General features: G+C 42.7%; 1 protein-coding gene across 4 annotated transcripts in view; it reads left to right on the top strand.

Annotated features, from left to right (window-relative positions):
* Window positions 1-14,786, top strand: part of LOC121871198 (probable chitinase 10) — a 95,207-nt gene that overhangs the window by 39,693 nt on the left and 40,728 nt on the right. For all 4 annotated transcript variants that reach the window (XM_042373376.1, XM_042373375.1, XM_042373377.1 and 1 more), the window contains exons 2-10: window positions 9,850-10,041; window positions 10,398-10,599; window positions 10,906-11,085; window positions 11,761-11,907; window positions 12,195-12,372; window positions 12,554-12,730; window positions 13,012-13,215; window positions 13,681-13,801; window positions 13,912-14,200. In XM_042373376.1, coding sequence (XP_042229310.1) covers window positions 9,872-10,041; window positions 10,398-10,599; window positions 10,906-11,085; window positions 11,761-11,907; window positions 12,195-12,372; window positions 12,554-12,730; window positions 13,012-13,215; window positions 13,681-13,801; window positions 13,912-14,200 — 1,668 coding nt within the window. In that variant the 5' untranslated portion in view covers window positions 9,850-9,871. The remainder of the gene's footprint in view (window positions 1-9,849; window positions 10,042-10,397; window positions 10,600-10,905; window positions 11,086-11,760; window positions 11,908-12,194; window positions 12,373-12,553; window positions 12,731-13,011; window positions 13,216-13,680; window positions 13,802-13,911; window positions 14,201-14,786) is intronic.

Below are 14,786 nucleotides of genomic sequence, written 5' to 3'. Positions count from 1 at the left end.
CGTACCTTAAGTGATCCGTTTAGATACGTTCTCACACCTTCAGTTACGAAGGATAGAAATAACGCACGAGCCATTGAGAATCCCATCCTGGTAGAGGGAGGGGGGGGGGGTGGAGGGATTAACTCAAGTGTCTGAAGCCTTGAGATTTCGAACCCAGGGCGACGCCTTACACCTGTTGGGAGTCACGCTTACCTGAAGAAGATTGTAATTACTGCTGCCGATGGTGTTCAGTCTCACACACACACCTCTATTATGATGGTTAGATTATTTGATAAAGGGAACAGAGAGAGATGATGATGATGAGTAAATGGAGATAGAAGGAGGAGAGATAAAAGGAGAATAAAGACTAGAAAAAGAACAGAAGAAAAAGGAGAGAAAAATGAGAATAAGAAGGAAAGGAAAAATAAATAAAAGGAGAGAGGAACGAAAATAAAATATTAGGAAGGTTGAAATAAAAACAAGATAAGTGTTAAAGTTTTTTGGGTATTTTCCGCCATATAAACCAAAATATTTCTTCCTCCTCTTTCAATAATTTCTTTTGCTTCTTGTATATATTTGGTGGTTGTTCTCTATTCCCTCTTCTTGTTAGAACGTTTATTCTATTGCCGAAGAAAACGTAAATAATCGTAAGAAATAAGGAAATTATATATTTTTTCTTTAAGTTTTCTAATGTATGTTAGTGTTCACTCGACTCGACTATGCTAGCCCACTATCCCTTGACCACTGGCATGGGTTGGCTCCTTAGTGGGCTGAACCCTTAATGAGCAGGACCCCCTGGCGTGGGTTGGGCGCCCTGGTGTGTGCCCGAAATAGAGACAAGCCTTTTATAGTAAAGGCTGTTATCACTTAAAACCCTTTCCCCGATCAAATCCTTCATCTAGCTCACACCGCTCCTCTTTTGTTTTAGATAAACCTAAATGTTTTACCCAAGATGGAGGTTCAGATACCCAGTAACGGCTTCGGTCTTCTTTATCGTATTGGGATGTCCTAATAAAAGTGTTCAGCTATTATGACACTTGTATCGCCTTTCCTTTTATTTGTATCGTGTTTAAGTTTTATAACCAATAAAAGCATTTAGATTTGATAACTAATAACGTTGTATATAAGATCTTTAATTCTCTCAACTCTGTGTAGGCGACTGTTTTAGCTGATCCTATTAAGGTTTTAGATCCTTTTGTGGAGTATAAATGAGTTGTATTCCTTTCACTATCATCCAGGTGTTTGTGTTAACTGACCCTTGCTGGGACTCTTGAAACTCCAGAAGCGTGCGTCGCTTGTAGCTACTTGGCCGCCTCCTCCCCACACTTGTAAACGAGATTTTATGGCCGCTGTGGTTGAGTTTTATGCCTGTGCGAGATTCTAACCTAGGATAAATTAGTCTTAGGTCTTTTTACGTCAGGGATTACCTTTTTTCTACTTCAACAAAAGCTGTGAAAAGAGTATAAGGGAATTGATTTGTACGGTACTCATGGCATAAAAATCTTCAGGTATCTCACTGAAAATATCTACGGATGGCCATCGTATATTTTCACACATTATTCGTTATTAAAATATTAACCGATATTATTCGTAATTTGATAGATTTTATGCTGGAGATATTTGGCAGTTTAAAGAGGCAAAGAGAAATAAACGCCAATCAGACGCGATCATAGATACCAGGAGCCAGGTAGAGGCGCTGAAAGCTTTATCGCGGGTGTTGTCTGGCAGCGGGAAGGCGGCTATATTTAAATACATCTGTGTATATTTTATAGTCTGTAGATAATAATATTTCTTTGGATGTTTATTTTAAGTAATGCGTGTTTGTATTATATATTTTTCTATTGCTTTTTCTTATTGATTTTATTGTTTTTATTGAAATTCTTTATAAAATCATATATTTATTTGTTTCTAGAGGATATTGTTAACCTTTTGGTCGTTGGTAGATATTCAGTTCCTGTACAGTCCTGTTCCAATAGAATTTTCAGTTGCTTATCTTTGTTAATTCTTAGTGGTTGATTTCTAAAATGTTTACTAGAAAAAACATATAGATGGAAGGAATTATTTATCTACTATATCGTCGCTGGGAGAGAAGTTATCATATACAGTAAATATCTCCCGCTCTTATTATTGTCTTTATTTATTATACTCTGTCTGAATAACTGTACCGTAAGATCATAATACTATAGAACCTTCTAGTATCGAATCTCCTGCTGTGTCGTAAGCTCACAGCAATGGAGAAGCTGATGAGTAATGTTGGGCGTCGACTGGAAGCGGAGGAGTGGAGGCGGTCAATCTCTGGTCCACGGTGTTGGGTCCTTCTGTCACCTGTGTGTGTGTGTGTGGGAGGAACTATTTAAATGTTAATGTATTTTTTTTCCTTTTGCAGGTAAGTTGAGGTGTTCCCATCCCTACTGGCTGGTCAGGAGGGAGTTCAGGTCGACGGTGGGTGAGTACAATGGTTAAATTAGGGAGTTGGAAGTCAGGGAGGTGGAGTGTAATAATAATAATAATAATAATAATAATAATAATAATAATGATAATAAACGGTTTATTAATAGAGTTGCAGCCGGTGGGTGAAAATATACAGACTTACATTTGATTTAGACATAATGATATAATATGCATTGAATACATTTACAGGGCTGTACAGTACATAAATCAGGAGTTGTTTATTATTTTAACAATAGATGGGTTGGTGCTGTTCTTATATCTATCGGTGCGGGCTCTTATGGGCTGAATTTTGTTGTAGTGGCGGACTGCGCGAGTTGGGTGGGGGGCTGCAGGAGGTGGCGATGGCGAGGGTGGTGCAGTAGTCCACGGCCAAACCTTTCCAGTGCTTGGTGGTGGAGGTCACTGAGGGATGGCATTTCCAGGTTGGAGAGTGACTGAGTGTCCAGGGAGACATGGGAGGGATTTTGATGAGTACACGGCTAAAATTAGGGAGTTGGGAGTAATGAGGGAGGGAGTGAGGTGGTGAGTGTCAGTAGTGTTATCAATCCTGACACTGGTCCAGGGGATGGGGGTTGGCTGACACACTCCGGCTAGTACGGAGATCACTCAACTAGGCACCGAGACGACCTGCTAGTTTGTGTCTTTGTTTGTACTTTAACCCGTAGAGTACGAGAGGAAAAATAACCCCTAAGACTTTCTCGTACTCATGAGTTCATTGAACCTGAATCTTTGAGTCCGATAAGGTAATTCCTGGAGTACAACGACCTAAGTCCTTAAGTATGACTAAACCCTGTCGGTACAACAACTTGACGTTTAGGGTACGATGACTTCACCGCTAGAGTAAGACGTCTTAACTCCCCTGAATAAGAGATGACTTAGCCCTTTGAATATGGTGAAAATCCCTTAATTACGATGATTCAACCCTTTGATCACAACAACAACAACAACAACAACAACGAAACAACAATAATAACAACAACATTGTACACTAGCAAAGTACACAGACCTGGTAATATTAATACACCCAGCAGTGGACCCGTGTGTACTGAGAGTATATCAGAGGAGGCGGGACTGCGGGAAGGTGTAGATGGGTGTTGTGAGGGCGTGTAGAAAAGCCAATGGTATGCAGAAGTGTGTCAGGGGGAGAGGAAGAGGGAGGGGAAGGGAGTAACTGGATGGGATGGTGATAGGTGTATTAGGGTGTAAGGAGGAGTGTAACGACGCCACAGGTATGTAGGAAGTGTGTTGTGGTAGGCAGGAGGAGGAGGAGGAGGAGGAGAGGAACGGGGAAGGGGGAAGTGACTGTACAAGATGGTGATGGGTATAGAGGTGACACAGATATGCAAGAAGGGGAAGAAGGACGAGGAGGATAATGGGGAATAGGAAGAATGGCATAGGGGGGTAAAAATAGGAGCCCATGGGGAAGTGGATTAAGGGATAGTGGATGAAAAGTGGATAGGATAGGACAGGAGATTGGACAGGGTGGCTCGTAAGCAAGAGTGGTTAATTGACAGATAGGGAGGGATGATGGGATGCTGAGACTGGGATGGGGGATGGGGTGCTGAGACTGGGATGGGGGATGGGGGATGGGGTGGGGTTTGATGGGACGGGGCGTAGATGGGCTTGGCCACAAGAGAACAGGTTTGTCCCGTTAAAATCAGCAGCATGATCTCGAAGGCATTTAATCCTACCCAACACGCGGCCATTATTCTTCAAACCCTCCCCCCCCCCTCCTTCCCCCTTCCCTCCCCCCCCTTGTCTAGTGGGGTGTTGGGGGGAGGAGGAGGGGGGGGAGTTAAGGAGAAGCTGCACTGCGTACATACGAAAGGAACAGAGGATAGGGAGGTAGGGAGGATGGGTAGGAGAGAGGGAGGAAAGAAAAGAGAAAGGAAGGAAGGGAAACAAAGGAAAAAACGTAAAAACAAAGAATACGAAATATGGAAAACTAACAGGAAAATAATAATGACAATAAAAACAAGAATAAGAAAGAATAACAAGACTCAACGATAATAAATAAAGGAGGGTTTAGAAGGTGCTAAATTGTTATACACAGTGCAAATGGATGATCATTTTAGCTTCAAACTTCCCACAGCTAAGTCAGCGGCTCAGTTACGTAAGAGTTCAGTCACCTTTAGCTCTCGACTCCAGCTCCTCGAATTTACCTGCGGATTTTAGGGATTCAGCTTCGGATTTTGGGATTTAGCTTCGGATTTTGAAATATAACTAAGGATTTTTCTGGATTCGGCTTCAAAAAGTCGAACTTAGCTTTGGGTTTTTCGATATTTAGCTGCAGATTTTGTAGCTCTATTGTTAGATTTCTTGGATATATATTCTTTCCTTCCTTCCTTCCTCTGTTCTTCCTCCTCTCTTTCTCCTACACTCCTTCGCCCGTCCTCACTCCTTCCTTCTACCCCACTCTTCCTTCCTCTTACTCCTCTTTCCTCAACCTATCCTTCATTCTTATCAATTTCCCTCTCCTTCAATCTCCCTCCCATTTTTCTACTTCCACAATATGCTTCTTCTTCCCTTCTTTATCCCTCTTTCCCCCTCCCTCCCTCCCTCCCTCCCTCCTCCCTCTCCCTCCTTCTCCTTCCTCCCTCCTTCTCCCTTCCTCCCACTGCGTCCGTCTCCCTCCCACTCCGTCGCTTCCTGCCACTCCCTTCCTCCATCCCACTACCTCCCTCCCTGTCACTCCCTTCCTCCCTGTCACTCCCTTCCTCCCTGTCACTCCCTTCCTCCCTGCCACTCCTTTCCTCCCTGCTACTCCCTTCCTGCATCATCATCATCATACATACATCATTTAGTTGCTCGTTCCAGTATGCAAATTTGGCTCCCGAGGCAGAGATATCATGCAAAACACACATTATGAATTGTTGATGAGACGCAAGGCCCAGTTTTAGCTTCCAGTATTATAATATGTTAAGGCGGAGCAATCGTAGTGGTTACCGATACAAGTGTTGAAGTCTCCCCTTAAATAGAAAATGCACACGAGAAAAAATTTCGTAATTTCTTCAGAACATATTAACGGGTGTGTGTGTTGATAACTGGTTGGGTATAATCTTCAGTGTCTTAAATTTCACTGTTTTGATAGAGATTGGCTCAGTAAAATCTTCGTAGGCGTGAAAATTAGACTAGATTATATTATTATCCTGCAAGCACGTCTTAAATTTTCAGTGGGTGAACACAGACAAGGCTCAATGAATTGGTGAAGTTTCCCATTAAATAGATATCGTAAATTAAAGAAAACGAGGCGAATTTTTTTTTATACCTAATAAACAAATGGCAAGTGTTGAATATTTATATATTTAATTAATGATTAAACACAGCACCACAATAAGCAGAGTGGAATGGCTTTGACTGCTATTGTACCAATATTAACGTCTCCTATTTAACAGAAAACTGATACCAGAAAAAACTAATCTCTCTTTATACTGGGCGACTAAGCTTTTGTTTATTATTAATCCCTATAAAAATGTTCCCAAATAAAATATATCTAAATTTATCTACGTTGATGTTAAGGGTTTGTGATATATAGGAGTGTAATTCTTACCAACACTGAAGTTATCCCTTAAATGAATCTCTTTATGAGAGAAAATAAACCCGTTTTCTATCATTAATCCCAGTTTAAGTTTGAGTAAGACTTTCAATGGTTTTGATGTCTATAATCTGCGTCATATAACAAGCAAGATAGCGGCGATTTAGATTATACATCATTATCAGTGTTGAAGTTCTTGTTGAGAATAAAAAGGAAAAAACTGGTAGCATTGATCTTAAAACCAACTTCTTTGAACACCCAGTATAAACGGGTTTACCTTTCATCACTCAGAATAAATAAATAAATAAACAAGGATTCCTATCAGTATGTTGAAGAGAGAAATAAACCTGCAGTTCCTTTAGTTTTTTTTATGTTTTACAAGTGGATGAGTGTGTGATATATTGCCACCAGTTTACAGGTAATTCCAGTTCGACAGCTAACCTCGGGGTGTGGCGGCGAGGTGGAGGAACACTTCGTAAACACAACAGTGAGTGAGGGAGGGAAAAACACACAACATACGACCTAAACACACAACATACGACCTTAACAGACAACATACGACCTAAACACACAACATACGACCTTAACAGACAACATACGACCTTCAGAAATACCAAACTAAACAACTTGAAGACACACATTACTATAGGCTGACGGTGTTGGTGTAATAACAGGACATTAACACCTATACACACACACACGGCCCTCCTGTTGTGTAGGATTCCCATTGGTAGGAATCCTTCTCGGCACACAAGGACGCTTACGTTAGGATTGTTTGTTTTTCCGTCTGAGGATGATACGACGTGAAGATTAGACACCCCAGCTTATCTATGAATATGATGATTAAACACACTATAAAGCTTTACCTGAGTGGGGTTAGGTTAGGTTAGCAATAGATAAGGTTAGGTTAGCATTAGGGTGGATTGGGTTAGGTTAGGTTAATGTTTGGGTTAGGTTAGGTTAGGTTAGGTTAATGTTTGGGTTAGGTTAGGTTAGGTTAAGTTAATGTTTGGGTATTTATTCGTCAGGTAAAGTAAAATGGGGTTCTTAATCCTGACGTCATCCCGAGAATATAATGTGTAACCTCATTGTATGGGTTGTTTTTAATCTATGGGGGACGTATGTATAGTTATAGCTGTATCAGTAGTTCTTTTTCTCTTATCTCTTTGATTATCCCTTTTTATCTCTGTCTCTATCCGTTTCATACTCTCATTATCTACTCTTCCGTTCTCTCTCCTTCGTCGTGTTGTCTCTCTGTTCGCGTTTTCTTGCGTGTTCTGTTTCTTTTCCTCCTTCACTCCCTCCGCCTCTTCCTTATCATCCTCCCCCTCTCTCTCTCTCCCTCCCACAATTCTCCTTATTCCTTCTCTTTCTACTTCCCTTCCAACATTCCTCTCCCCCCTTCTTCTTCTTTCCCTCTTCCTCTCCTCCCCGCCACGACTTCACCCTCCTGACTACCAACCTCTTGAGCAGCAAGTTTGGGGGATCACTGACCTTGAGGCTTGACTTGTTTCCCTTCTCTGGGTGTGTCGCGTACCTCCTGCTAGCCTGGGGAGGGGGAGGGGGGGAGCAGGGAACAGTGTGAGGAGGAAGGAGGAGGAAGGGAGGAGGAGCAAGGGAAGGGCAGAAGGATATGAGGGGGGAGGGTGGGGAGGGAGAGGGCAGGGGAGGATGTGAGGGAGGAAGGGAGGGTATGGGAAGAAAGAGGGTGTGGCAAGGTGGGAAGGAAAAGGGATGGGGAAAAGAGGGTCGAGGGGAGGTAAAAAGGAGAGGGGGAGAGGATAAAAAAATCTGACGCGCCTTAAAATAAAAAAGAAAAAAGGGAAGGTTTAAATGTTTTGGTCTCAGAGATGAGGGAGAGCGAGGAAGAGGTGGAGAGATGATGTTGCCACGCCTCACTGATGGTGTGATGAAGGTGGGAGAGGGAGAGGGAGAGTGAGAGTGAGAGGGAGAGGGAGTAAAGAGAGAGGGAGGGAGACGAGAATAATAGATGAAAACATTAAATAAGTAAAATTAAAGAAAGATTAAGAAAGTGAAGAAAGTAATATATGAAAGGAATGAAAAGAAACCCTGGAAAAAGACAGACAGACAGACAGACAGAAGACGACAGAGATGACAAGATGCTTGGATACCACTGAACCGGGTACCAGTATTACCAGTATGGGAGGGCAGGTAAGGAGGCAGGGAGGTGGGACAGGTAAGGGGACGGGTAGGTGGGACAGGTGAGGGGATGGGGAGGTGGGACAGGTGAGGGGACGGCGGGGGGGTGGGACAGGTAAGGAGACGGGTAGGTGGGACAGGTGAGGGGACGGGGAGGTGGGACAGGTGAGGAGGCAGGGAGGTGGGACATATTTTCACTGCATTCTCTCATATAAATTCATTTCTTATATATAAACAAATTATGTGTTCAAGAGCTACTAACACGGTCCCTCCTACACAGTCACCCCTTAAGAGGTTCACAAACACGAATTTAATTAAACTGAAAGTCTGAATGTGGGCGCTGTAAACAATTAGACGAGTTACCCCTGACAGGAGGAAAATTTAGGCTCGTATTTTTGTGTTAAGAAGCTCGTTTTTGTTTCTATGCTTTGAATATTATGATGTATAATGATTCTCAAATATATAAAGAATCCAAATTATATATCCGGGAATTATTCACATTATTTCACGGTGTTTCCCAAATGACTCCACAGACTGAGAATTTAATGTATAGTTCCTATCGACAATGAGAGGCACCATAGAAGCGTTTTTAGTTAGTAGTTTATGTCCATGTCTGCTACCGAATCTTTATCGTATATTCTTCCCCCAGAAGTCAACAATTGTGTAAGTTTAATTCATATTTACTATCAAACATTACAAACATTACCCCTGATGCAACGAAAAATTACCATCTCTCCGTAGTTAACAGGTCGTATAGATTAATCAGGCATCGGATGTTATGGCTAAAAGCGAAGTCATATATGTAACTAAATATACTGTAATGCTGGAGCGTATTCAGGTACTACCCACATAATCTCATTATTATTTTATTTGCACGAAATCTTAATTTATATTTAATGTCGACTATTTGAAGGCTTTCCCTCCCTAACATAACGAAGATTTATGCCCCATTCTCTCTCTTTATGGTGGGCCTCGCGCTCTCTCATTGCCCTCGCCCCCACAACACAATGGCTGGGTTGGAGAAGAATGGGCGGATCATTAGGTAATTACACCTGTCCTGGATATATTACCCAAATGATGATGTGGCAATGACTTGCTAGATGGGTGTGGCTGTTTTTTTAGGGGGGGGGGAGTCGGGTTGAGGCGGAAAAGTGTAAGTAGACGCTGAAGACTGCGGACATTGACCTGGTGCTGGACGGAGAAAATTTACGATTTTATGTGTGTGGAGGGGGCGTACAGTACATTTTGCAGCACAAAAATTTAAATATTTGGCCTGAAATTAATGGGGTAGTTTGTTTCCTGTGTGGTTTGGTGGTATTCTGAATTATCACAATTTTACTTGACAAAACCAGAAAGGGCAATACTGATACAGCACACAAAACAGGAAGCCCTGAGTACATAAGAAAGCAGAAGGCAGTGTCGTTGACACTACACTTGACCGCCTTCATTTCCCAAGCTGTAAATTTAGGTACCAATTCACAGCCAGACAGACTGGGGGTATCCTAAGTGCAAACCAGACTCCCTAGGGACAGGAGACGAGCTCTGTGTCCACTTGGCCGATCTCATCCTTCAGTAAATGCTATTGATTGTAAACAAGTGTAACCTATTATTGTATTGGTCTTAGTGTACGTATGACATGCTGTTGATAAGTGCCTATGCTATTTAGTAAGAACTTGCATGACCTAACTTAACCTAACCTAACCTCTGTTAATCTCTGTATCCAGCAGGAGGTGGGCCAGGTGAAAGATGTTGCTGGTGGTGGTGCTGGCGGCGGCAGTGGCGGCTACAAACGCCCTGTCGCTGCAGCCAGGGATTGGAGAACAGAGTCGCCTCATCTCCACTCCCTTCTACGTTCAGCCCCCGGAGCCCTTACGTGATCACGTACCCACCTACAAGAAGATCCTCTACAGCTACAGGTGGGTTCTCTGTCCCCCTCATTGTAAGAGATGGAGAGGGGAGGAAAGAATGAGTAAAGAGTGAAAAGAGAGAGAGAGAGAGAGAGAGAGAGAGAGAGACTCTTCAATGTGGTTGTGTTAATGCTCAGCTGATTATGTTCTATTCATCCTATGTCTCTTTGTTCATCAACATTTTATCCACCTATCCCTCTATTATCTTCTTTACACTTTCCTTCTCCATTATGTTATCGTCTCCACCTCCAACTCCACAAATATCTCTCCTTCACCACATCTTCCTCTTTCAATGCCTCCTCTTCAATCATCTCAATCATCCTCCACTTTCAACTGCTCAAACATCTCATCATCTCCCCCTCCAGTATCTCGCCCTCGGAGTACAACATACGGCACAAAGGACCAATTGTTCACTCAGAACCCTCCGCGGCACCTCAGAGAGCGCCCTTCGTCGTCCCGTACGCGGCGGAAGAGACGGGGGCGGCCGAACCTGTAGGCTTCCACCGAGGTCACATCGAGTCCTCTCCACATATCAGGGACTCCATCGCTTCCCCTTATAGAGCTCCGGTAAGTGTCCATCCTTGTTATGTTTGAGGTAGATCATCCTTCCATGTGTAGATAAGGTGCATGGAGGGAGTTATTTACTCGGGGTCCTCGTATGTCGGTCCTGTGTGTTGGCTTCATGTGTAGGGAGGGACAAACTTTTCCTTGTGGCTCCCATGAGTCTTGTCCATGTATGAAACTGTTCTATGTATGAGTATGACTGATAAAGATGTATACTTCACCTCTGTAGCTTTCACGAATCACTGTAAGCTTTTATATTCACTGTATCCGTACTACAGTTCTTGTATCTTCACTGTATAATTGTTACAGTCTGAGGAAGAGGACCTTGATCACATCCCACTTCGAGACGCGGTCGAGAGCATACCCATCGAGGCCCAGCCATACGTTGCAGAACACAGTGAGTTCGAGGACAAGATCCCGTTCTCACGAGGAGATGTGGAGTCCTATCCCAGGTTCCAGACTCCTTATACTGGCGGCATTGAAGACACGGTGAGTAGTGGCGTACCTCAAGCTGCTTCTTATATCCCAATGTTTTTCACTTTATCCTTTACTGCCATTCAAAATGTATCACAAACTCTCTTTTAGATTTTTATAGCATCTGTGTTTTATATTTCCTTTTCATTTGATTAATTTTTTTATACGGATTAGGAAAGTGTTAAAAGTCCCTCCCCCTCCCCCGAGTCTTTGTTGTAATGTCTTAGTGTATGTCAGTATCTAAGGTCATTAAGGACTTATTCTAAATTAGATCATAAGCAATACATCGGTAAATAATAATCAATGGAGATACTGGTGTACCCAAGGCATCGTCTTACCCCTTATGCCTTCAGTCAATCCCTTTTATATTTGTTTTAAAAATAAATAAATAAATAGTCTTGCAGATTTGTGCGTATACAGTTCTGTGTATATTTGTTTGTGTGTTATTGTGAGCAGTATTTTTTTCTTGTTTTATTTAGTATTTGTTTGAATTTCTGATAAAGGTAACTATATCGTCTATGTTGTTCACACATGACCAATTTTTCCATTGCATTTTTGTATAATATTGATTCCTAGTTTTAAAGATGCATACAGTATATAAATATATATTTTTTATTGTTTATATATTTTCCTATAAACTATTTGATGGATTAAAGGAATAAAATGTGATATATTTTCCATCATGTGAAGGCGATGTCTGCGGTGGTGGTGGAGGTGCCTGACTCTGCTTACCCTGAGGACAAGTACGGGTGGGTTGGCATCAGGTCCTCTGTCGAGTCTCCGCCTCTCTCCATCCCAAGCCAAGACCCAGAGGAAGCCAGCCCAATGCCCGCACAGGTTAGCACAGGTCTTTATGGGTTTCTTAGCATTCATTAAACAACATGTTAAGATTCCTTGACTCATTTCAGTCGAGAGTTTTGACTGTATGAGCTTGACGCCTTAAACTTATCATTCCCAAAGGGCGTTTGTCGCTTAATTATTGCCTTTAAAGGATTGTAACAGGCCATTAAAGGTCATATTACACAGACTCTTTCTTAACACAATAATACTGCATTACAACATCAGCTCTCACTCTTATTCTACATCGCCACAATACCACCTCTCTCTCTCTCTCCCCTGAACAGTTAAACAGCAGACCGTTTGGCCAGTGGTCTGAGTCACTACTGGGGCTAGGGAGTCTACCTGACAATGCTCTGGAGGTGGGCGCAGATATTCCTTACCCCTTCAGACAAGCTGACTTGGGTTATGTCGCCGGAGCTGAGCTAAGAAATTACAAGGCTGAGATCAGGGCCCATAGTGGAGGTGAGTGTGTGGGTGGGTGTGGGTGGGTGGGTGTGTGGGTGTGGGTGTGTGTGGGTGTGTGTGGGTGTGTGTACATAAGCATCACTGTACTGTATGGTCAATAATGATGTGAAAATGAAATCTCTATCATTTACTCTCTCCTGGACCAACACTAATCACCCCCCCCCCCACGCCATTACAGACTACAAGCTGGTGTGTTACTTCGGCGCCTGGTCAGTGTATAGGCCTGAGCCCTTTGACTTCTCCGTGGCTGATATCGATCCCTTCTCCTGCACCCACGTCATCTACTCCTTCGCAGGACTTAAGGAAAACGAAAACACCATTATGGCCCTTGACGAGAAGTTGGATATTGTGAAGGGTGAGTTGATCTTTAGAGCTGTAGGGGGAACATTATCTCTTCTTAAGTTACCCTTGAGTACTGTATTGTATATAAATCCTTCGAGTCCTCTAGGATATTGTAAAAAATCCTTAAATCACGTTGGAATATTACATAAAATCATTTGACTACTGAATATCTTATAGTCATACGAGCAAGATTCAGAACATTTTAACAGAACGTGATAGAATATTACTTCATTAACCATTTCACACACCATCCCTCTCTCGTTATCTCACACGCACTCTTCCTCCCTCTCCCAGGTGGGTACAAGGCGGCAGTAGGTCTCAAGAGCAAGAACCCGTCGCTGAAAGTGATGATTGCTATCGGTGGGTGGAACGAGGGAGGAAAGAAGTACTCTACGATGGCCGCAACCAAGAGGAGTCGGGATGACTTTGTTCAGTCAGTCATCGCTTTTCTGAAGGACCACCAATTTGACGGTCTCGACCTGGACTGGGAGTATCCAGGTAAGGGGTGTAGAGTTGGGTCAGATAATGTATCAATTTGGACTGGGAGTATCTAGGTAAATTCAGGTCAGGTCAGGTTAGGTTAGGTCAGACCATGTAAGTATGGTTGGAAATTAAGAATAGATTATCATTATAATCACTTGTTTATTTTTACTCTATGATGTACCTTAAGATGTCATTATTTACATTTTAATATCACAATTTACATAATGACATCATGTTATACAGTCATGGGTTTTTTCCTTACTCCAGCCACTGTACGTGACTTCAAAACTAATTTCATGATATCAAGCTAACTTAACCATTAAGATTTGGGCCTATGAGGACTGGGGCCTAAACGGAATGGGCAACCAACCATAACTACGCCCCAGTCATAATGGTTAGGTCAGGTCAGGTTAGGATAGGATAGGTCAGGTTAGAATTGGGATCTTATTTGAACAATCCTGCTCACATTTTGTCGTACAGCTGCATCTGACCGTGGTGGCCGCTACGCTGACAAGAAGAACTTCGCTGACCTTGTGGACGAGCTGTCGATTGCTTTCAAACCATATGGCTGGATCCTTTCAGCTGCTGTCTCTCCTGCTAGGTGAGTGTTCATATTGGTGAGTCTGTTGCTGGGTGAATATCCTGTTAGATGAATCTGAGACTGACACTTTGTATCTCTCTCTCACAAACTTTCACCTCCTCCACTTCCAGGTTCCGTGTGAACGAAGGCTATGACGTGAATCGCATCGCAAAAAGCCTCGATTTCATCAACATCATGACCTATGACCTGAGGGGACCCTGGGATGGCAAGGCTGACCACCACGCGCCCATAGCAACCCGACCCGGAGAGTCATGGTCATTTAGGAGTCTCAACGTTAAGGATGGCGTTAGTTACTGGGAAGGGAAGGGGGCACCAAAGGAGAAACTGGTGGTGGGGGTCCCCTTCTATGGCAGATCCTTCACTCTCTCTAACAAGAATGATGCTAATCCTGGATCCAGAGTGAGTAGGAGACCGCTGACTGAAGTATTGATGTCATAGTGTTTGCAAACTCGAAACAATTGATATCGGTGATCTGTGTCACCTGAAGATTGATATTCTTAGCGCTAATCTAACACTAATCAAATCTAACCTAAGTTAACCTTCCCCCCAGGTATCATTAAGATGGTTAATCTCCTGGTGAAATAAGCGGGGGGGGGGGAGGAGTCATCTGGGGATTTGTGTATATGAAGGTTTGTTTGTGTTTCCTGATAAGTGAGAGTGCACTAAATTTTGATAAAGCTGCTAGTAAGATTCTGTTAATAGTTGATATTGTGAGTGAGAATGTTAATATTTTTTGTTGTTGACTGAACTCTGGAGGAGGTGCTTTTTTAACAGAACTGTAAGTGAGAAATATCATCCTGAGCAGATATACTTCGTCTGTCGGTAATTTTGGAATAGCGATTTATGCATGCACATTGGTGGTAGGGCTACAGATCTCGTGGTAATACGTAAAAGTAAAAATACGAGACCCTACTCCATCGCAGGTAATAAAATGCCACGGCTACACACATCAAAATCCGGAACTAATTAATTATGATCGCTGCTT

Source organism: Homarus americanus, unplaced genomic scaffold (assembly GCF_018991925.1).
Source record: "Homarus americanus isolate GMGI-L3 unplaced genomic scaffold, GMGI_Hamer_2.0 scaffold40565, whole genome shotgun sequence".
Taxonomy (NCBI): Eukaryota; Metazoa; Arthropoda; class Malacostraca; order Decapoda; family Nephropidae; genus Homarus; species Homarus americanus.
The sequence above is the reverse complement of the archived record's forward strand: the minus strand, read 5'-3'. Positions and strand labels throughout refer to the sequence as shown.